We start from the raw sequence: 24,793 nt of genomic DNA on the forward strand, positions 1-24,793 counted from the left end.
ATTGTCCATCCATTTCTTACCTTAACAATACATTTCGCTATACAATGATCTTGAAGCTTGCTCATTTCACAAGCTATGTATAGCACGGAGTTAACATGGAGTTACGTTTTTTTTATTTTTTGGTAGAAAACATGGAATTAAAGAATTTAAAACCAGGTGGATGATGAATTACAGAAAACATGCTAGAAATCTACCTAACAAAGAAAAATCCATGTGCCCATGAGAAGGAAAAAAAAAACTGAGTCCACCATAGAGGGGTTTGATCATTGAACAGATTGAACTAAATCAACTCTTCAATATTAGTCATTAAACATTTTCAGTTTCTTTAGAACCTAATCTGTTCTTTCAAAGCTAACCCTGGACCTCTATCCGATGTATAAATGACAAATGAACAGAAATGGAACAAAGCCACTGGTTAAAATGATAAGTCCTTTGGAAACCAAATGCCTGGAAATTTTGATTTACTCCTCAGTCTTTTGAAGTTACTACCAGCAATCCTAGGGCACCAATGAGTAGGTACTGCAAGAAACAACATCAAATGTCATAGTTCATATAGTGAGCGAGCAAGAAGTTTCTAAGGAAAGAGTACCATTTCAAAACAATTCTTGCTTGCAAGCTCTTTTAATGAGAAATTTGTTAATGATAACCAAGAGAATGGGCATCAAGTAACATCTTGAAACTTGAATATTGTAAAATTGTAGAATCAGAATCGTAACAGTATGCTATAAATACTGGTTTCCACCACTGGACATTGTTCTATTAACCAGTAATATCAGTTCCAAGAACATTCATGATAAACACCAAAGAGAAAGAAAATGGGGAAAAAAGACAACCGTGCTTTCCCACTGATGCAAGGAGCAGATCCAGGAAAAATCATAGAAGCGCACACAAAAGGAAAAATAAAAGAAAGAAAACCACTGGTTTCCCACTAGAGAAACAGTTAATTATAAATAAGAAACTAAAAAAGCAGTAATTAATTTATTAACCGCTATTAGCAGCAGTATCACCAAATATAAGATATTCAAATGCAACGAAAACAAACCTTAATAATGGGTTTTTCGGTCATGATAATAGTGACCCATCCAACATATGGTAAGAACCTGCAAAAAAAAGTGAACAAAGTGAGCAATACATATGGGAAATAAAGCAGGTCTAAAGCCTCCTTTTATCCTTAGACGGTTTTCTTTTTAATTTTAGTCATGTGCACTATGTTTTCATGTGAAATTTAGTTGGACACAATGTAATACATAAGCAAGAAAGAAGAAAATCATCTCATCAGGACAAATCAAACCATATAGAAAATTATATCAAGCAATGGCATGTAAAGGAGTGAATGGATCAAAAGAGTGAGAAAAAAGGCGTAAGGCAGTTACTGATAGATGGGGAAGAGAGGATGCCAATCCACTCCATAATACAGGCATATCTCACAGTACAAAAACAGATAACATTTGTTTGGATGATACGCCATACAACTACAAATGCTAATTGCAATTGACCATATGAAGAAAGTTGAAACTATAGCATTATGGTTATCTCTTAAAGTGCACATAACGTTTGCAAGTACAAGTTGGCCCCCAAATAACTAATAATCATGGTAGAAATAGATCCTACTAGTTACTAGGGGTTATTAGATGGTGTACAATACCATGCCGTTTTAAGCTGAAGATGATTATCTCCTGCATGCACAGTATGCACATAACAATTGCAAGTACAAGTTGGCCCCCTAATACCTAATATATAGTAATCATCATAGAAATAGATTCTACTAGTTACTAGAGATTATTAGATAGTGCATGGTACCATGGTATTTTAAGCTGAAACAATGCAGCTTGAACTGACATTTTCAAGCTACACCGAGAACCAAGACATTTTGGCATGAAACAGAGTACAATATTTTATTATTGTTAGAATTATGTAGGCACCATTAGCCACCATCATCATCATCATCCAAGCCTTACCCCAACTTCATGGGGTTGATTACATGAATCCTGTTTCACCATTCCATCTTGTTTATTGGGGTCCAGTTTTCTTGGAGGAGACTCGTTAATCTGGTTCCATGGTATTTTAAGCTGAAAAAATGCAGCTTGAACTGCAATTTTCAAACTACACCGAGAACCAAGACATTTTGACATGAAACAGAGTACAATATTTTATTATTGTTAGAATTATGTAGGCACCATTAGCCACCATCATCATCATCATCCAAGCCTTACCCCAACTCCATGGGGTTGATTACATGAATCCTGTTTCACCATTCCATCCTGTTTATTGGGGTCCAGTTTTCTTGAAGGGAGACTCATTAATCTGGTTCAAGGGTTTTCTGGATGTGGCTGTAAATGCAGTGAAAATTCCAGATTGGAGGAACATTCTTCAAATGGAAGGCAAGGAATATGGTGAAATAATGAAGAGGAATCACAAGTGATGATTCTTGACCTTAACAGAAAGGTATGAGAACAGAGGACACAAGAGGTTGTGTTTCCCAAAAGGTAAACAGAGGCACGTGTGGACTGTGACTACTGAGGCATTTCAGGAGTTTTAACTGAAAAGAAAAAAGCAAAAGGTGCAGAAAAAGGGGCGAGGAGAGTGTATTTGAATTGATGGAAGATGAAGAAGAAGAAATGAGTATTACCTTGCTTTTGGTTCAACCAACATTGGCCCCAAAGATGGTTTTAAATGGCAAAAAGAAAACTGAAAGAAAAAATTGGTTCTAACAGTAAAAGACGAGGTTTTTTTTTTATTGAAAACCAATTGTAGATGCGATTAGAATTACTTTTGACCTTGGTGCTTCAGTCTTCCTCATGCCTTTTGACAGTAGGTGATTGCTGACATGGGCAAAGAAATTGTTGATTTTTTTTTTTTTTGAGAGAAAAATTTGTTGATGCTCAGACAATTGAGACAAGCAAAGGGTCGGTTTAGATGGAAAAATGGTATCCAACTTGGCAATGATAAGAGTTTCAGAGAAAACTGTTACCACTTACTGATCTCTTGCTCCTTTGCTACAGCTTTATGGAATTGGATTCTTACGTTGTTTGAGTGTAGGTGGAACCTGCCATCTGATACTAGTTTGTTGTTTAGTCCGTCTATTTTTGAATGGAACACAAAGAGAGGGAGAATTATGTGGAAGTGCATAAGAGCAGCTTTGTGGACAGTTTGGGAAGAAAGGAACACCAAAATCTTTTGTGAAAAAGAAAGGAGCTTCTCGGAAGTTAAAGAATGTATTTTGATAAGGGCAATTCAGTGGCTGAAAACTTTAAAGATCTTTGATGCATACTCTTTTGATGACCTATAGAGAAGTTGGTTAGCAGTGGCTAACTTCTACCAGGAAGGACAGACATGGGATTGAATGGATGCCACCAGGGGAGGAGTTTATTAAGCTTAACTTTGATGGAAGTAGCCAAGGAAATCCAGGACCTTCAGGCATAGGAGAGTGCTGAGAAACAAAGATAGTAACGTGATATCTTTGTACTCAGGTCCTGCGGGTGTGGGAGACTCTTTAAAGGCAGAATTACTGGCTGCTGTACAAGGAATCCGGCTTGCAAATCAGCTAGGCATAGAGCATCTGATTATTGAAGAGGATGGATTCCCAGGTGATAGTGGGTTGGCTGAAGGATCCAGACACTGTTATTTGGGCTTTTAGAGATCTTCTCAAAAAGGTTAAATGATTAACAAGGAATATGACAATCAGAGTTCAGTGGGTAGGCAGATACTTTATTTTGGGCTTAAGTGTAATTTCTTTTGTACTTATAATTCTGTAATTAGTTTTAAAGGAAATGTCGCATCTCGTGCCTTTCCACGGGTTGCATGTAACTCTTATTTGCTGGTTTAATAAAATTTCACTCATTTATCAAAAAAAATGATAAGAGTTCCAGAGATGATATTTTCACTATCAAGCTATTGGGTCTTCTTTTAATCACTGGGTTGGAAAGTTTCTGAAATCATTGTGACAGCCATTGGAGGTGTGCTTGTCAAGTATGATAACCATGATCTCCATGCTGTAAAGATTGGCATAACTGGGGTGAAACCAGAAGCCAAACCCTTCTCTGGAGTTGCAGGTGGATAGTCTTTGGTGTAAGGTTTGGATTGCGTTGGAAGCTGAAGCAACATTATGGAGGAACAAGAGAGAGGTTGAAGACAATGCTGGCATTGAGGATGGAGTGCAACGTGGAAGATGTGGAGAGGGAGAGGGAGGTGGGCGGGAGAAAGGAAGAAGGAACGACCAAGAGATTGAAAGACTAGTGTTTTAAAAAGGCATGGGAGGCATATGGCACCCCAAAAACGCCCTGAGGCACATGCCAAAGGCTCTCCTTTGAATGAGGTTGGATCAAGTCAAACCTGCGAAGGTGGAAGCTGAAGGAACGGGGGGGAGCTGGTGGCAGATTTGTAATTTGTGGAGATTTGAAGGGTATGGAGGGAGGAGCTATTAATTTTGATCCAGCAAGTGTCATAAATTTGAGAGCAGATGGGTCAAGTGGGCCAAGATATTCAAGTTGTGGATTTGGGCTGATGTCCTTAGGTGATGAAGGTTTTACGAGCAATAAGACAGCTGAGTTGGAGATTGGGGATGGGAGAGGGACAAAACAATTGATTGAGGGGAGCGAGGAAAGAAGGTAGGATGAAAATGTGGTGAAAGTTACCAGCTACTAATCAAATCTTTCTAGGTATGGATACATTTGGTGCATCACCAGGTACTGGTACATCTACAATGACAAGGTTGCTGACTTAAACCAAAGCTCAAAATATTGGGGTTTAGGTAGGGCCAATACAACTGGAGAGAGATTTGAGGGGGAAGAGGTTTTTGCTCTTCCCAGTTTCATGTGTTTAAAGGCTATGGTGGAATTCTCAGAAATTAGGATTCTTAACAAGATACTTGTTCATAGTACAAAGAGGGTGTAGTTGCAAGGAGGGGGGATTTGCAGAGTTGAAGGAACATGTCAAGTGGAGGTTAGTAGGGAGGTAGACACCCCACCATGCAGGGAATATAATGAAAGAATCACTCATGAGGAGGATGTAAGAGAAAAGATAGAGGAGATGTTTACAGAGGAAAAAAGAGAGATTGCTTCTGGCCGTGCTTGGTCTGGTGGAAAGGAAGAAGGGATTGGAAGAGATGAAGATAATGGTAGGAACTGCGATGAGGAGGCTCAACGTGAGATGATGCGGAAAGATTCTGGAGAGAACGAGATGGTCATGACAATCAGAGAAGAGCTTTCTACAGCAGGGGTGGTCGAAGAGAGCAAGGAGGTAGGTAGTCTCAAGGTGTTTAATAGAAATCAAATGTACAGAACAAGACCTTTGAGTCAAAGGGAAGAAGATGAATCTGGAAATGAAGGGGAAGAAAATCAAGAAAATGAAATTATGATGATTCAACACATTTAGTGGAGATCAGTTGATTTGGACTTGGTGATGAACAAGGAAGTGGAAGTGAGTAAAACTTTAGGTTTATTCTTTCAAGGGGGAGAAGAATTTGCAAGGAAGATATTTAAAGAGATGAGGGAATGGGATAGACTGGAAAAGATGTCGGACTATGATGGGGATGGGTTCAATTTAGGGGTAAATCTGTAAAGGAGAGCATAGTTAAATCGGGATTTTGGGGCTTGATGGGGTGGTTCCGTGGTTGACAAGAAAGGAGGTGAGGGAGTGGAATTCTTAACTTTTGAAAAGAATGCTGAGCTGGATTGGAAAGAATTAACAAAAATGACAGTGCAGTTGAAAATTTTAAGAAGAAATGTAACACAGTAAAGCATCTCAGAAAATTAAAGTGTTGACGGATGTTTCCGGTTTCGAAAGCTTTTGCAAGATTGAGGGGAAAAATGTTTGGAGCGGGGCCTGTAGAAAAGGTGAATAAATTCAAAAGGTTTAACAAGAGAGGGAGTAAACTTGCTGCAGTCGATTTTAAAAATGTAAAGTAACTAATATCAAGATTGTTTTGGGGGTGGGACGTGGGAGTGGCTGAAAGTTGCAGGGGTAGTTCAGATTTTTGGAGTGTTTTTTTTTTTTTGGTTCTTTTTTCTTCTTGGCTTGGGTAGCCTTTTTTTGGTTTTTGGGATGGTGTTGTATTGAGGATTGGGTTCGAAGTTTTTCTTTTCTGATTGGAAAGGGTAACTTCGTTAATACAATATTAAGTACAACTGTCAACCCCTAAACAGGTATCGAGTCCCCAGTGATCTTTATTACAAACTACCCAGAACATACTCTCCCTCACAGTCCCTTGTTTAGCCAACGTATCAGCTAAGCCATTAGCTGATCTCCTTGTCCATTTGAAGCACACACCAATCTCCCTTGTCCATTTGAAGTTCGGTTCTCATTGTTTCCTTCTCTAGGTTTGGGGAGATTGGTGGTTCGTGTGTTCACCGAATGGGTTTGGTCTTTTAGAAGTTTTTGTTATGCTCTCCTCTCGGGTGACTTCTTGATGTCACCTTTTTTATTTTCTTTTTTCCTTAATAAATTTTATTTTATATTCAAAAAAATTCCATCCTGCTTAATGCCATATCCATTGTTAAATCGTTGGCATTTAAATCTTTTCTTACTACTTCTATCCAAGTCCTTTTTGGTCTACAACTAGCCCTTCTAGCCCCTCACTTGCAACAAACCACTTCTTACAGGTGCTGTTGATGGTCTTCTATGCACATGTCCAAATCATCTTAGACTGCATTTGGCATTCCTTATTTTAAGAACTTGTCTCCTTTTTGCAGTAAAAATACCCCTATGATCAATGAGATTTTAACTGCAAAAAGGAGACAAGTCCTTAAAATAAGGAATGCCAAATGCGGCTTTAGTCTACTTTCTCTCATTTTATCACCTATTGGAGATACTCCTAGGTTCCTTCTAATAACTTCAGTTTTTATCCTTTCCTTTCTAGTTTTTCCACTCATCCATCTCAGCATACACATTTCTGCCACGCTCTTCTTTTGGACATGTTGTTTCTTGACTGCCCAACACTCTATTCCATACAGCATTGGTAGAGCCTTACAACTGTTATATAGAATTTTCCTTTTAAGTGGTATTCACCAAATCACATAAAACTTTGGATGATCCTCCATTTTGCCCATCCTATTCTAATTCTATGGGTGGCATCCTCCTCAATCTCTTCTTTGTTATGAATTATCAAATCAAGGTGCAGGAAAAGATCACCTTGAGTTATCTCTTGGTCTCCAATCCTAAGTGTACCCTGATTTGCACTCCTATTATTATTAAAGTACATAAAATATATTCTGTTTTAGTCCTTATTTTAGAAAACCTCTTTCTTCTAAGGCATTTATCCAAAATCTTGACTTTGCATTTAAAGGCACCATTAGGCACCACATACAATAAATGAAGTAGGAATGCCCTCTAGATTCAAGAAACACCATTATTGATGTTTCTTTTAGTGTCCCCCTATGTAAGAAGCAAGCAAAATGCGGTGTTCCCAACTTCCCATTTCCAGTTGAATCTACTCTGCCAAATGTGTCTTTTGAACAATTAAAGTTGAACCACCTATTTTGTGCTGATGCAGCAGTGTTTCAACCTGAAACAGGAATGGTACCAAAATGCATTACAATCCATTTTGTAATGCAGCTTCTATTTGTAAGTATACATGTATTAGGTTAACCTTTAAAAAGTTTTGCTTTTTGCATGCTTTGTCATTCACAATTAAAATAAAAGTAGCTTGTTTTGTTTACCATAATACAAGTATTAATTTCAATATAGAAAATACAGCAAAGAAAAGCAAAATGGAAAAAAGAAAAATGTTAACTCAGGATTTGCCTATTAAATGTCACAATGAATTAAAACTTGTTAAAATAAAACTCTAAAAATATAAATTAATGGCAGAAACAAACCGAATTGATTGAAGACCAAAAGGTAGGGATAAGTAATAAGAAATGGTTTAATTAGTTGGCTTCAAAGTAGAAAAGACGGATTGTCCTTTCAACTTATTTTATTATTTTATAATATCAATATCCCAAAAAAGAAAGCCTTAAAGCATATAATAGCCAACATAATGTTTCTTAAGGAACTTATTTTTTTTAGACTGAGCCGCCAATATTGCACTCGTTCTAATATTTAAGAGTATATAGAAATGCCCTTAAAAATTATCTATTTGTAGACATTATAGTAATTATAAACCATGAATCAAGTTGGTTCCCCAAAATTTTATTAAATTATAGGAGTTATTTATTTATAAAATATTACTTATAAGGGGGCCTACTTTAGTACATAAGTAATGACTAAACTAGGGCTGCAAATAGTATCCATTTGTCTGAATTTGAATTAGAATTTGATATGGTTGAGGGTGATCTGAACTGAATTCGGTCCTCTTATAAATGGATCAAATATGGTTCCATTCCTATCTGGTCTGACATAATCTGATTCAGTTCAGTTTAAATATATATTCGTAAAATTTATACAGAACTCATTTTATGCTGTAGTTCTATTAAAGAGTCATACATTCATGTTTAATACAAGTCAATTTAAATGATTTTGTTCATGATTTACAATATCAGTCACTATCAGTTCATTTTATTAATAACATATAATTTTTTTTTATCAATAACACTATTAATAACATATAATATTTTGATCATTTTCAATTCAATTTATTAATTCTGTTCAATATCCAATTGCAATCTGAGTTCAATTTGAACCTGATAATAAATCTGATGGATAAGATTCAATTCAAATCTAATCATTAAGAAATCAAATTTGGATCTAGGCATGTCCAATTTGATCCAACCTATTTACAGCTCCAGATTAAACAAGAAAAGAATAATGAAGTAAACCAGAGATCAGGTCTACCAGATAAAGAAACAAAATGCTCAAGGTCTTTACCCTACGGCTCTCCCCATGATATGGTGCCGGTGAAGCCAGAGCTGACCATGAGCATACAAAAGTCTGTCATCACCAAAATTATTATCCCCTAAAAAGAAAAAAGAACAGAAGGATGATGGTAATCAGTTTACAATTAGAGCTATCATAAGGTAGAATTAAGGAATAAACAAATTAAAATCAGAAAAAATATATATTTTTTTAAAATCCATAAACTTCGTCGGATATGATATACAGGTACCTTTGGTGAGTACATCTACTTCTCCTGTATCTTGTCGTTCATGAACCTACCAAATACGACGTAACCAAAGATAAAATCATTAACATAAAAGAAAATAGTAAGACCATTTTGAAACATTAATAAAGAATCAGAACATGAAGTGCTTATCTGACATTGACATAACCTCATAAAGCAGCAAGCCACTAAGGAGTAAGGACATTTTGTTTCAGGATTTAACCTTCTTTTATTCTTTTATATATGATACACAAAATGGCTTCACATTTTACTGCACAGCCCTTTATTCATGGTTGGTGCAGACCATTGATTCCATATTAATAAACATATCTGTGTTAAGTACATGGTAGCATTTAGAATGAATGCTCAGAAAAGATAAAATGCAGCTCCATCTGAAAAATTTAAGACAGATAGAAAGCTCACCACAAGAAGTACCCATCCCACAGCTGACATGGCTAAGCCATCTACAGTCGAGTTTAATTTCCTAATCAAGCGGATTTGGACATGTAAACTAGAAAGGCTATCACTGATATCATTGGGATATTGTACAAACCTCAATGGCACACTATTAATCCTTCGATTCTTGATGGTATTTGTTGAATCTTCATGGATAGCCAAGGAAGTCTCTTGAGTAACCTAGTTAACTTAGCAGTGGAAGAGAGTATACAAGAGTTGTATACGAGGTAGTTAAATTCAGAAACCCTGAGAAGTTTAAGAAACGTAAAGCATTGACTACTTTATGAAGCTAGCAAGAAAAAGGTGAGTGAAACAAGGACGAGAGAGAGTTTAAATGTAAGAGAAGATTGAAAGACTGTCAAATTAAAAACGGATATGCCTCTGCATAGTCCTTGTAGATCCTCGAAACAAGTAACTCCTAGACTATGTGATCCCTCTCACTTGACTCTCCCTTATCAATTCTGGATTCATGAACTTTTCCAATGAACATAACCTCAAGAACTGGATATCCAACTCTCTAACTGCACCATTAGTAGGGTAAATGAAATTCAATACAGAATGTTTTAAATCATAAATGAAATATAACATAGTAACAACTTTTGTCTAATTATACATTTAATGCTAAAAATGAAACCAGTGAACTGACACACATTATAGAAACATAAGACACCAAGCTCATAATCTTTCCACTGCAAGATCATTGGGGAGCCCAATATGAGAGGCAATGTTACATTTCTCAAGACAGACAAAGTTGAGAAGATATATCAATATTAGATTGAAAGTTATTCAGTAGTTCCTAAATCAAAGGGATATACCAATGCAATACCCTGAATAAACTCAAAATAAAAATTAAAAAATAGAATGAGAAAAGAATTAGGTGCAAAGGTCTTTCAAAGACATCCATAAGGACTAAAATAATTCCCAAAAGATATTAAAAAAAGTAATGCCAGAAAAATTTATATCTTCACCATTTCTTGCATGACAGGCAAATAAATGGAAGGAAAATCAAATCTTCCACATAGTAGTTACCTTAATTACTCGATGGACAATTGGAATTTCACGACCCTGAAAACAAAAGTATGTGCAACTTATATATTAGCAAAGTATACAAATACAAGGTGCACCTAGATGTCTGGATGGAAGTCATATATACGATAGAAGGAAAGATAAGAGAATCGCCAAAAGAAAAATATAAGAAAGATAAGAAAACAATTCTATTCAACCACAAAGAATGATCAAACACTACTAAACATCCAGAGCACAAAGAAGATAAAATCATAATATACATACAAAATTAAGGTAAAGAGCACAATTTGCTGTAACCAAATAATACCAACAACAAAGAGGGACTTCTAAGAGTTCTCATCATCATCAACATCCAAGCCTTGTCGCAACGATATGGGGTCAGCTACACAAATCCTGTTTTGACTATTCACCAAAAAATGCCAAATTAAGCATGTCCCTTTAATCATACATTTCATATATTTTCTTTACAGGTTTTACACGGTTACATTTTTTGAGTTCTTAGTTCCCACCTACCAAGATCATTATGGAATAAGTTCTGGTTCTTCTACTATGCCCCCATGGAGCAGGTGCATGTTTTTCAATTCTCTTCTTTCATTCATAAAGTTCTAGCATTGGTTGGAGAAAAAGTGAATTCATTATGGCACTCTTTTGTTTATAATGTTCTCTCTGCTGGAACTAATATATAGGGATGTCATTGGGTCACTTTAGTGGTAAACTCACCTTTAACCCATCCTTTTCGGCCAGGTTCAGGTTGCTCGTAATTGGGCTTGATTTGAAGCTGGCCCACACCAAACCTGACAAGTTGGTATAGTAATATTAAAAAATGTAAATACAGCCTTCAATAAGAATAGGGGTACTGTTCGCAGGGTGGGTTGAGACAGGTTCCATAGTCCTATTCTTTTTTGTAGGTTGAAGTTTGGGTTGGACCGTTGGAGTTGCTTGGGGAATGGTTCAGGTTGAGCCAAAGCCAACACATTGATGTCCCATCAAATATAGAATGGTACCCAGTTTTTCATGGGCAGATGGTCATACAAGTCAAAATCTGATGTGCACCCAAAAATCTGACTTGGCAAGACAAGAAAAGCATGGACTGACATAAACATCTAGAGAAAGAGATATACTATTAAAATAGTTTGATTTCTAACATCTGCACACCTACCTATTAAAATAATGTCTATGATATTTTCTTCATTTGTAAACAATGTTTTATAGGAAAAAATTATCCTGTACATTAGATGCATAGTTGTCAAGGTGCTGCTAGGCAACTTTTAGAGGTCACCTTGCCCAATGCCAAGATGGTTTTCATATTACCCATACATATTACATCATTTTTTGAATGCCCATATATATTATATCATTTTATTGGTTGGTTTTATTTTATTAAAATACTGTTTTATTAAGATAATTCTTCTTTTATTAAAACTATGAGCATATTACAAGATTCTTTGGATTTGAGTTCTAAACCAAGACTGAGAAGAGAAGACAGAGGACTAAGAAGTTTACATTAATTCACTTGAAGTCGTCCAGGACCTCCAGAACGACTAAGAACTTTAAGTCGTTCTGTGCTCCTGTATTTTTAGAAACGAAACAGGGGCTCCGCCTCCTCTTCCTCCTTCAAATGGTCCTATTACTCTTTTATTTAATGAAACTGGGGCTCCACCCCTTAAACACAGTCCAAGTCATCCTCTTATTCATGTATCTTTATTCTTTTTTTTAAGTTTTTTTTTTTTGCAACGAAACAGAGCCCCCTTATTTTATGCTTTCAGATTCCATCGCCTAGGCGTCGCCAAGGCGCCTGGGTGCCCTGTGGTTGCCTAGGCGGCTTGACAACTATGATTAGATGTTAATTTGTGTCAATAAGCTAGGAAAAAAACACGTGTCCCTGAAGACCCAATGGAGTGTCAGAATCCAAAGTGTGTCCAACACAGACACTTCATCCATTTAACCCATACAACAGATGGTAGTACACTAGTACTCTTGCTTACAACAAAAGAAAGAATATTAATCAAGTCAAATTGCATTCATGAACCAGTGCCTAGTAGATAGATCCATCTTATCTATGACATATGACACGTCTTTCGCAATTCAAGTCCTTTTATTAAATTGGATAACAGATATATTTCTGCCAGAACATGAATTCTATATTTGATGAAGTCAAGGTTCAAGCTATCGAAACACCCCAATATGGTGGAAGGGGTGTACCATTACTTTGTACCGCATGCTTTAAAAAAAAAAATTGGCTTGAGGGGTACCTTTAAGCATGGATTAACATATAAAAAAGAGCTTGAGGATTAACCTTAAAAATGCCATATTGGCACCCTGCTAATACGATACAATACAATACACCTGATACAGGGCGTACCGTGTCAATACTTTGAACCTTAGATGAAGTCTAACCCTATCAAGTAGTAGTCCCTTTAGCCTTTCACAAAACCAAGAAGCCCCCATCTCTTCCTGCCTTTCTTCCCCTGTATCCCTTACCTGGAAGGCTGGAACATTAAGAAAGGTTAACTTTTCCCCAGTGCTGATCTCCTCCAGTCCTTAAGAAAGGTTTACTTTTCCCCTCTTCCCCTGACCAATGCATTTGGGAATTCCACCCTTCCTGCAAGTTCTCTACCAAGTCCTATTTTTAAGACTCTGGTTGCAGCCAAGAAAACCTCATACTTCCTGGCCAAGAAGGTTTGGAGTCCCAACATTCCAGCTAGGGATTGTTTCATTGTATGAGAAGCTGACTTGAAGAGAATTAACACCTGTGACATCAGCCAGAAGAAGAATAGGGGTAGGTTATGCATTTGCCCCTATGTTTTTTGGTTATGCCTTAAAGATAGGGAATCAGCTGAACATCTTCTTAAGTGACCAGAAAAATTGGTATAATTTCTTAAATCTTATTGGCTGCAGATGGGTTGCTTCTAAGAATATTATGGACTTTTTTGGCAATGCAAGGCAGAGGTCTCAGTAGGAAAGGTAAAATTTATTGGAATATAGTAGCCCATGCAGTAATGTGGGGGTGTGGGAAGAAAGACAAAATCAAATCTTCACCAATAAGGCTCAATCTGCTAAAATCTAATTTCTCACATTTCCTACTTCTGTAATGAGTGGGCCATAAACTCTGAGGCTTTCAAAGGAATCTCCCTGACTAACCTATAAAGAAATGTTTAGAACTTTCTTCACTCCTCTCCAATGAGCCCATGGTTTAAAATGTCCCTAATTTCCCTAATATTTCCACAACATATTTCCATTTCCATGGGTAGTGACACGAAATTTTACTGGAATCAACATATTGCCCAATGAACACTACCAACACTATGTGGAGTACAAGTTATAACTTCAACAACATATTTCCATCTCCACTTCCTTGGATAGCAACATGAAATTTTACTAGAATTGACATACTCCTCAGTGAACACTACCAGCATTACGTGGAGTACAAGAGATAGTATTATAACATAAGTTGGTGACAATATTGTATATATGTGGAGTAACAACGCCTGACTTACATGATTACCACTTGGAGCTAGCTCAATATTCATTTTAAACATGAAACATGAAGTGAAATATTAGTTTTTGTTCGAGTAATAGATTTTTTTTTTTTTGATAAATGTTTGAGTAATAGATTATTGATTGGTCTATTACAACCATTTACATTTTCTATGAGTTTAAAATTTTCTTTAACTCATTCTATCATGAAGATTTGAATCTTAAGGTTTACAGGACAACTTCAGAATGTATTCATTTTTCTATAACCTTAGTTTCTTAGGTTTGTTTAATGATTTGGAACAAGATAATAATTTAAAAAGGCATGCCTATGCTTCTTTTGTCATTTTATAAAATATCATTCTATATATTTGCATATTTTACAATGTTTACACCATGTCTATAATTTTTACAATATTTTCCCACGATATTTCCGACATGTTTCCTATATTTGGATGACTGAGATTTCCACCAACACTGGCATGTTAAACCTTGAATGAGCCTAACCCTCCTCTGAGGTATCAGAACAAGATTAGAGGGGATAATGAAATTAAAGTTTAAGGAAGTGCTTCAGCTAACTTGAATAGGAGGTGTAATCAGAGGAGATATGGTAATTTGTGCTGGGCTTTTATTGGAATTGCAGATTCTACAAAGGCTGAGGTCATGGCAGCTCTCCCCAGGATTTAAATAGATAGAGATCTTGGCATCCCAATCTTAGCCATTGAAGGTGATTCTGTAAATACAATCAAATGGTAAAGAGTAAAGGACAGTGGTCCATGGTAGCTGGCTCACTATCTAGCAGAGGCCAGAGATAACCTTTCTACCATGTCTGCTATCCTGTTTTGGATTCCTAGAGATCTAAACATAATATCAGATGATCAAGAAAAATTTGGTGTTCATTTGGATACTTTGTATAGTGATCAGATCATGCCTTTGTAATCTCCAGGGTGCTTGTTTTTTCTGCTGTACATCATCTCATGTACTCCTCTTTATTTTTCTAATAGAAGTTATCTTTTCTCAAAATAGTAGCTTGCTTGGTATAAGTGATGGGTTCAGTGGAGAGATAGAAAGAGAGAGGAGTTTTTTTATGAACAGATAGATAGATATGAATGTAACAACAAGCCTGTAATACATAAATCTCAATAACAAAAGCTATGACAAAAAGAAATCAATTGATTAGTATCATGAATAAGCACATACATCAACATTAAACACAACAATTTCCCCCACACGAATAGGATCCTTGCTCATGTGCAAAAACAAGATATCACCCTGCAAGGAAAAGTTACCACTGCTTAAGTTAAAAACTGAGCCATATGAAGTACAAATACTGAAATAGTTTCAGTACAAAAAAAAAAAAATCATAAATACATTTAGGCAAATATCAGCACGTGAAACATTGATCTTATCATGTTGGCATCACAAGAATTAGAGATCATCTACATAAGTGAATGCCTAAAAAAATAGTTGACATCGGATCAATGATTTACATTTGCATCAAGCATGGCAATGATAACCAGCATATAACAGTGCTTCTTCTTAGTATTTAAATAGCCATTTCCACTAAACTGCAAAACATAGTCGTAGAACAAGCTCCCATACCAAACTGATATAGCACAAACAAAGGCTATAAGAGTACATAGAACTAAATAGGAAGACTGACAAAATGTGGTCATAAATGGAAACTATGGAATGGCAGAGAACTCACAGAAGCAAAGAATAGAGTACTGAGTCACAAAACCTTGAACTGGAATGCTTGGCATCCCATCCTAGTATTCTGATGTAATATTGGATAAAACCAAATAATTGATAAAAGATCTCAGAATTTTGGAATTGGAACAGCTTTGAGAAAAGTATGATAGTTATGCCATCAAAGCACAAAGGGCTAAAGAGAGTACTATTTAGTTCACCAAATGCCTTCTTAAAAGAAACAAACAGATATGTATGTGTATGTGTATGTGTAGCGAAAGTTTTCTTGCTAGCAAAGAATATTTAAAACTTCCAAGAAAGGAAAATGATCATTAATAGCGAAAGTTTTCTCATGCATTTCTTCAGATTCCTAGACCATTATTTAAAATGCTTTAGTATTTCTTATTGGAAAACTGTACACATTTTCATGGATTTCCAATTCAAAGGATCATTGATAGCAGAGAATTGCCATGTAGCCACTGACATTTAAAGATATTCATGGTTACTAAACAGATTACATGATGTTTGAACGTGGGGCATGGGTATATAATACAAGTTAGAGCTTGAAATATGAACTTGATCTAAGTACAGATTGGGCTTTTGACTTTTGATATAGACCTGGCTATGTGCTTGAGGTTGGCCGTGGGTTTAATGGGCTAGGACTGGACTTTGAACCCATCTAGAGGACCAACAAAGGCCCACTCAGAGAATAGCTTGGAAGTCTGGAAGTAGCTGAAGTGCTTCTCTGCTCCACCATCATCGAAGCACTAGTGCCTATAAACTTCTTGAAAAATAACAAGAATCAACTTATCCATTACCTTTAAAATATATAAAAAGGAGAGATCCACTCCCTCTTTTAGCTGTCCAGAACATTCTTATCCTCACTATGTCTTTTTTTTTGTTAATTAAAAGTGACAGTATTACAATTTACAAGTAGTAAAGTATATGCAACCCTAAGGCCCCGTTTGGTTTGTGGGAAGATTTGGGTGGGATGGGATGGAATGGGATGGGAAAGTGTAAAAATTTAAGTTTCCATTGTTTGGTTTTATTGGGATGGGATGGGATGGGAAAGTGTAAAAGGGGACCGAAATGACACTGTTCACCTTCCTCCTTCGTTCGAGACGAACAGAGGCGACGGCTACCCCCTTCATCTCCCACTCTCTTTCTCCTCTCTTCTTCTCGTTTCAACCTCTCTGTTTCCTCGACCTACACATCGACAGCCTATGCTTAAACTCGGGGTCGAAAATTCTTCCACCTCATCTAACTTCAGTCTCGGTAATGGTGTCTGGCCTTCCCTCAAACCGTCAACGGCCAGCACCGGCGTGACCCGCGCATCCCCGTTGCCGGCCTTGGACACGATGCGCACCGCCCCAGTATTCGAAGCCCGGTTGGCAGCCCCGTTCACACTTATAAACAAGGCTCCATGTTTGCTGCTTTGATAACAGAATCGACTATTGCAAACAGACACAGATAGAAGAAGTTGCTTTCAGCGTCGACTTGCTAGAGAAGATGCATATGGGACTCTCAGCATCGACTTCTTCTATCCAAACGGGGAAGTTGCTTTGGATTTTGGCCGTTGCGAGGGATTTTTGCCATTGTGTCGATTCCCCTACGCTGGTGGTGGCATTGGTGTCGGACACCTACGCTAGTGCCGTTGAATAGCACTGTGTTGTCAGATTTCTATGTTAGTGCGCGTGGGACCTTTGGCATGGTCATTTTGGGATCTCGCATCCCACTTTTTTCTCATCCCATCCCACTCTTTCCCTCAAAACAAAGATGAGAAAAGGGAATATTTTTCGAATATTCCCTTTTTCTCATCCCCATCCCACAAAGCAAACAGAGCCTAAGAGAATTTCAAGATACGACCTCTCCCTTTATAAAGAGAAAAAAATTACAAATGCACCGAAAACAAATGAACCCTATTCACCCCTTGTTTTGTGAGAGTATCAGCAAAAGCATTGGCTGCCCTCACCCAATGTATTTCCATATTCATGTTTCTTGTTAGCTCTGTAACCCCAAACTATAGACTTCAGCTCCTTCAACCACCACATTAGAATCATTTTCAATTAACAAACTTTCCCTCTCATTTGAAATTTTAACACTCTGCAACACTGCAAGCAAGTTAGCTTTAGTAGAGTCCCCCCAGACACCAACTCCCACTTATTCTGAGAAAAAAGCAATAACATTTCCGTCCTTATTTCTCAGAACTCCCCCTACTCCAAATGGATCCAAATTACCTTGGTTGTTCCCATCAAAATTCAGTTTGACAAAACCTTCTAAAGGGGGCTTCCCTACTGATATTACTTTTTCTTTCCTGGAAGATTCCAAGTTGACAATCAATGCTGTAAAAACAATGTGTTTAATCAAAGAAAAATAAGAGAAAACAAATCTGAAACAGAAGGGACAAAGAAGAGAGGAAAAAAAGAAAAAGAAGAGAGAAGAAGAAAGAGAAAGTTTGGAAGAAGAGATCATAGCTGACTCCCAGTAGTAGGGCGGCTATCGGCTGCTAGAGTAAACCAATAAAAAAAATAAAAGGGGCCTTAAGCCCATAACAACTGAAGCCCAACAAAAATAAAAAATAAAATAAAAGAGGGGACAACTAAAGAGCTGTCCAACCCAATATCTCAACAGACATTTTTTACCCAACTAAAGAGTGTTATAATATATATATATATATAAAAGAAGGAAGTCTAGGAATTTTCTCCTTTTTTGATTTTTTTATTTTTTATTCCATGTCATTTTTTTAAAATAACCAATGAGATGCTCTCCTTCCCCATAAAAAAAATTATCTAAAATCTCTCTCTCACTCACCCACACATTCCCAACAATCTCCTCTCCTAAACCACCTCCCCCACTTTCTCCTAAATCATCTCCAATTCCTATTTATCTCTTAACTTATCTCTAATTAACTAGAGAGTTTCTCTCCAAATTATCTCTAATTCCAATTTATCCTCTTCCCCGCTTTTTATCTATCTATCTATCTGTATATATATATATATATATATATATATATATATTAAATATATAAAGAAAGTTTAAATTAAAAAACTTAAGAATTATTTAAATATATAAATATTTAAAGTTATTAAATATATAAATAACTAAATATTTGAATAAGTTTATTTTAAATAGATAAAATAACGAAATTAAGCAATAAAATAAAAAAAATCTTAAAAATAAAAAATAATCACAATTATGTATAGTAATAGTATAAATTATAATTTTATAGATTATTAAATTCAATAAATAATTAAAATTATAAAATTATTTAAATAACTAAATAATATTTTAAATATCCAATTTCACTTGTATCAATTAATAGTTCTAGATAAATAACTTTCAAAATAATAATATCCATTAATAATGATTTTAAACTCTTAATCAATATTTATTATATATTTATATATACTAAAATTAATATTTTTGTATTTTCAGCAATTATTTATAGTTTTTTGTGATAAATATATTTTCAATAATTATGTATAAATCTATATTTGTTTTGTTATTTAACAGAAAATTTTTAATAATTATTGGATATTAAACTACTGTTGTTTAACTTTCTAAATTTAAGTTATTGTACTTATTGTATTTATTATATTTTTGTTATAATTTATTCATTGATATTTATTAGAGATTAAACTATTATTTGAGATTAGAATATTTATTGACTAATTTAATATAATTTTTAGTATTTATTGTATTTTTGTAACTATTGTATTTTTATTAGTTAATTATTGTATTTTCATTATCAATATATTTTCAATAATTGTGTATTTTCTCTATAAATTTTTAATAATTATTGGAGATTAAACTACTTTTATTTATTAGAGATTGGACTATTAATTTAGCTGAAATTAGGTGTTGATCACGGTCCGGTATAGTTCGGTTGTAGGATATTTGGCCAACCAAATTGATATGGTCAAGTTGGGGAATTGGTTACCTGAAATCTACTGACCATTAGTGAAAACCAACTAAATCGGGTTGTATTGGTTTGGGTTGATTTTCGGTTTGGTCGGTTGGTTCAAAAGATTTAAACTTAAAAGATTAAATTTAAAACTTAATTTTAAATTTTAAAAATTACATTGGCATTATTAAAAAATAAATTTTAAAAAATTATATTTATAATATAAAATATTTGAGACTAAGATATATGGGAATTTCCCCACTTTTCTGTATTAAAAAAATTATATTTAAAATATAAAATATTAATATATATGTGATCGTGTCATTTGATTTTGGTCAATTTACAAATGGCCACATCAAAACTGATCCAAAGTCGATAGAAAATATTAGAAACTGACCAATTCGGGTCAAGTTGATTGGGTTGGTTGGTTTCATCAATTCGATGAACAAGCTTAGTTGAACTAAATTATTTGTTATTTTTGTATTGTAAAAAGTATTAAAAGTATTACAAAATTTAAATAATTATATTAATTATTTAAAAAGTTAGAAATATAAAACAATTGTATACTCTTATGTATTGTTTAGCTTTCCTTAACAAATCCCGTGCACCGCACGGGTCCCCACTAGTAATACTAATAAAATCCACCTTTCGAACCTCCTTGTTTATTTCCTATCCATTTTTTCTTATTTGTAACAATTGAGTTTTATTGAACCTATTAAACAGAATTTACTAATTTACAAAAGATGGTAGACTAGCATACATGTACGCTACTCTAAGAAATCTTACATTAGGTTCCCTTTGGAACCTCTCCCCAAGACAGATATCCGATTTCCCTTAGAATGTATATATGCATATCAATGTTCCCAATGTTTTTCTCCTTAGCCATCCCACTACCACCTTGGAATCCCCCCTACTATTTCCTATCCATGTTTAAAGTATCAAGGAAAGTAATAAAGCTTAAATAGAATTGAGAAAACAATATGAGGTTTTTCGTGGGAAACAGATCAAGAAAGAAAATATCATCCTAAAAGTAGGAAAAAGTGATCAAAGATAAGTAGGAAGGTTGTCTTGGAATTGAAAGATTGAAAGATAAAATACATAGAACTTTTGAGGAAATAGTTACGGAAATTCCCCAAGGAAGATAGGGCATTGTGGCACTTGGTGATAAAAGGTATAGTCTTCCCTTTTACCTTTTTCTAATGAGTTCTCCTTTTACCCTAGTTATACAATATGATATGGTTTAATTGGCACTACACCTAAAAATATTGCACCGCATATACAGAAACACCAATCCAAGCCACAAGGCAATCCCATAAAGCACCTACAGATTTGAAACACCTGCCCTTCTGGACCACTAGTGTCACATCCAGTAAATGAGAAAAGCCATTCCTTAACAAGTTTCTGGAGGAGAAAAACCCTGTCCAACCATTATTTTGGTATTATTGATTAAACATTTTGGAAAGGGATAAAAGAAAGGAGACAGTAGAACATAATTGACAAATGCAGAAATACTGCTTACAATGTTGTACCAGTGGTAATGATGATATTATTACTTCAAAAGGCAATAATGACTAGGTTGAAGTAATCATTTGATCTGGTTTAGTATATATCACATCATATCTTCAACTTTGCAACATGCATGACTAAACTTTTTTTATTGGTAACATACATGACAAAAACAATATGATAACATTGCAATAAAAAGAGTCCATTACCCAATGTTGCAAATTGCAATACAATTCATTAATATGCAAATGATATTAATAATTTAGCATACAAATTTCGCTTTTCAAAGAGGAATAATATTTTCAGGCTCTAAGCTCTCAATAAAGCATCAGCAGTAATTAGTTGATAATGATGTTGTTTAAGAAGACTCAAGTGGTGTAGTATCCAGAAATTAGTTGATAGAGAGGTTATGATTGGAAAAGGCTTGGGTCTGTTTTTTTTGGGGGTGGTGAGGAATTTGATAGGAGGGCTTTTGAGGAATTTGAAAGAAGAAAAAAGGAAGAGAAAGTGAAAAACAAAGCTCATCCACAAGGGAGCAAGGCATGGTACGAGGATTACTCAGCCCAAGAGGATATGCTCACAGATGAAGACTGATGTGGGCTTCAGGAGGGGGATCTTTGTTTTTGTTTAGTGTTGTGTTAGTGGTCCTTGTTTTAATGGGGATTTGCATTGGGTCTGTTCATCAATATTCATTTGGATTTGATTGGGTAATTTTCATGTTTGTAAGCTGTGGTTTTCTTGGGTCTTTTTGGGTTTCCTGAGATTGCACCCATGCTTTTGGCGATATCTTATCACCTTCTGCTGACTGCTGTACTTATTCCTTTTTTATTTATTTTTAATGAAAATTTTCTCTTTATCCTTCAAAAAAAAAAAAGACAGCATCAGCAGTAATCATAAAGAAGTTGTTTAATAATAATAATAATAATACACTAATTAGACTAACCCTCTTGAAGCCAGGTTCCATGCTTCCAGAGAGGACAACAACAACAGGTGATTCACTGCCAGTGATGCACATTAATCCCTTCCATATTATCAATGCTGATGTAACAATCATACCTGAAATAGATTATGGAATCGGACATTATTAGATTCATACATGCACAGACCCTTAAAGAAAACAAAAGACATCCATTATGCACATGTACCAAAAATTTCCTTCAAACTAAAGCACTTTTTCTAAAGGATTGTAAGCACTTCTAGTCTACATTTTGAGGGAATTTTCCAAATGGAATCACATATCAACATGGTTTAAATGAAAACTCCAGACCATGAATTACATTGCCAAGAAAATGGTACTCTATTCAAAAGGCACAAACTTGTGGACCTTATCTTTGCCTTATTTTAAGCTCAAAGCATGGTCATGTTTTTCGCTTTGCACACAGAGGTAAACAGAAACCACACCACCATAGCTTCTTGAAACAACCACCTAATTTTCAAAAGAATCCATTACTTCTTTCTTTTTTTTCTTTTTTTTGTCAGGGTGGGGTTATTTAAAGTCCACTTAGAGTGGAAATCCTCTATGCCTGTAATGGTTATACCTTTGCAGTTTCAAATTTATCCAAGGATTTCATACCAGATAATCTGAATCCTATTTAATTCTATTGATAAATAGAGCATAACCTAAACCATGGTTGCCTCTAATTAACATTAATGTTAGTATAATACACAACCTAAGAAAAAACTCCAAGACCAATACTGCTTCAAGATAGAATACTGTCAAATATGGGCATAAAACGTCTTATACCAAATTATTGATGGAAACGCGATTCACATTCCATGTCCAGATAATTTGATGCTAAGGGGAAAAAAAAGAAAGAAAATAAATGAAAAAAAAAAAACAAAACTCAATAATGTAAAGATGAAACAGAAATAGTTAAATACCAAAACCATACTGACAAGATCACTGCACACTGGAAGGACCTAAGGTCATGTTAAATTGACTCGTGGTAGCTTTCAACTTGTATGAATAAAAAATTCAAACAGCGCCATATATAACAATTTTTCCTTACAATGCTCTCGCAGGCGGTTCCATGCTCATGAAAACCACCAGATTAAGGTAGCCTCCACGACCATGAATTCTTTCATAGTAAAAAAAAAACATTAAAGCAATTAGGACCAATTTTTTGTTTCGGGTGAAGGCAATTAAAGGCATTGAAATATCGATCTTCTTCTACAAAAAGCAATAATCAGTAAGTAAACCATAAAACCCTACTCCGTATCAACAATTCAACAGATCAAAGACAACCAGTTCATTAAGAGAGAGAGGGGGTGAGAGAGAGAGTTTTACGAACCAAGACTGACGGCCTGAGAGAGAACATGTCTGATCTGAAGAGATTTGATGGAGTCGATGGTCTCTCCTATCCAGCCCATTTCCTTCTCCTTTTAGCTTCTGTTCTCTTTTTCTTCTCCCCTTCGTTTCCACCTGCTTTGTCGCTGTCGCAGTACAAAGGACCTTTTATACTGTCCGATGTACGCTGTTGAGTCGAATTAACTCGCAACCCGGACGAGTTGTCCACGTCCACTATGAGGTTTATTGTATCCGAGGCTAGCCTTGTCATTCATTGCGAGATGTTCTCAATCCACAGCGTTGATGTTAGGGAGCTCGCGTTGGACGAGTGAAACCCGCATATCACTTTCGTTCACGTCGACAGGAACGCGTAACGTTAACATTCAAAGTCCCGTTAAGACGGGTTCGGCGGTTCAACCGGCCATAAAATGACAAAATGAAAATCGAAAGGAATGAGAAAACCTTATTTTGCATTTCCTCGGGACTCGGGAGACCGAACCCTACCCACACACAGGCGACGTAGACGAAAGTGATTCGTGTCTCACTACCTCCACTCTCGACCACTGCAGCAAATCCCAACTCAATTCAATCGAAGATCATCTAACCGTTGAACTTAATCTGGATTTTCAATTATTTTCCCACCTTATGAAACCTCAATTCTCTTTCTTCCTGCCAGAGTTTTCTTTGATGCTATATACTGTTTTAATCTGAAATCAGAATCGCATTTTGGCTCTCAAATTTTAATCCGAAATCACCTGGTTTTCTTACTTTAGCTTTCACGGAAATAAAATTTCAGTATTTTTTCGGGGGTGGGGGGAAGGAGGGGGTTCTGTACATTTCTTACAAATGAGCCTGAAAACTCGTGCATCTGGCTCAATTTTCTTTGAAGCGAGAGTATTTGTTGTTTTCTTTGTTCGCATTACAGACTTCGCAATTGCCGATAAATTGCAATATATATTTGCTTTTCTACATTTTCTGATACACAACTGAAATTTTCCGGCAAGGAATAAATTTTTTGAATGGTTTTTTTATTTATGTTCATTTAACCAATTCTTACATTCTAGCCCCTCAAGAAAGAAATAACCGATTTGCGATAAGAGTAAAGGAAAATTTTTTTTTTTCCGTTGCGTGTGCGTTATCTTAAAGCTGATGTTGTTTTCTTATTCTAGATGTTAGAAGAGTAATGTCATAAATACATTTAAAGCTTTCTATCATATTTAATGAAAGAAAAATCCAATCAGATAATTGGCAAATTCCATACTTTTATCTTAATTTAATGTCCTTGCCGAATTCGATTCAATCTTACTTCCGGCTTCTCTGTACACATTGATTTATTCTCAAATTAAACTCTCGTTGAAGAAGAAGAAGAACCAACTATTGGAGATTCCTTTATTTCTTTTCTTGTTTCTGACCTCGT

At 35.5% G+C, this 24,793-nt stretch overlaps 1 protein-coding gene across 1 annotated transcript; it reads right to left on the reverse strand.

Moving 5' to 3' along the window:
• Positions 1–227: 227 nt before the first annotated feature.
• LOC104596766 (uncharacterized) lies at positions 228–23,537 on the reverse strand. Its single transcript, XM_010258046.3, has 8 exons — positions 23,381–23,537; positions 22,033–22,145; positions 15,191–15,262; positions 10,520–10,555; positions 9,041–9,086; positions 8,803–8,890; positions 1,043–1,100; positions 228–519 (listed from the first exon to the last, which is right to left on the reverse strand). Exons 1-8 carry the CDS (start codon positions 23,457–23,459, stop codon positions 469–471), a joined length of 543 nt encoding a protein of 180 aa, XP_010256348.1. The 5' UTR covers positions 23,460–23,537; the 3' UTR covers positions 228–468.
• Positions 23,538–24,793: the final 1,256 nt, after the last annotated feature.

Source organism: Nelumbo nucifera, chromosome 5 (assembly GCF_055504915.1).
Source record: "Nelumbo nucifera cultivar China Antique chromosome 5, China Antique-T2T, whole genome shotgun sequence".
NCBI lineage: Eukaryota > Viridiplantae > Streptophyta > Magnoliopsida > Proteales > Nelumbonaceae > Nelumbo > Nelumbo nucifera.

Excerpts from the sequence above, each read along its gene's own strand:
- LOC104596766 (XM_010258046.3), bottom strand. The coding sequence starts at position 23,459 with ATGGGCTGGATAGGAGAGACCATCGACTCCATCAAATCTCTTCAGATC. Across the intron at positions 15,263-22,032 it reads TGGAACCTGGCTTCAAGAGG|GGTGATATCTTGTTTTTGCA; the intron begins GTTAGTCTAATT and ends TTTTCCTTGCAG. Across the intron at positions 1,101-8,802 it reads ATCATGGGGAGAGCCGTAGG|GTTCTTACCATATGTTGGAT; the intron begins GTAAAGACCTTG and ends TTTTTTTTGCAG.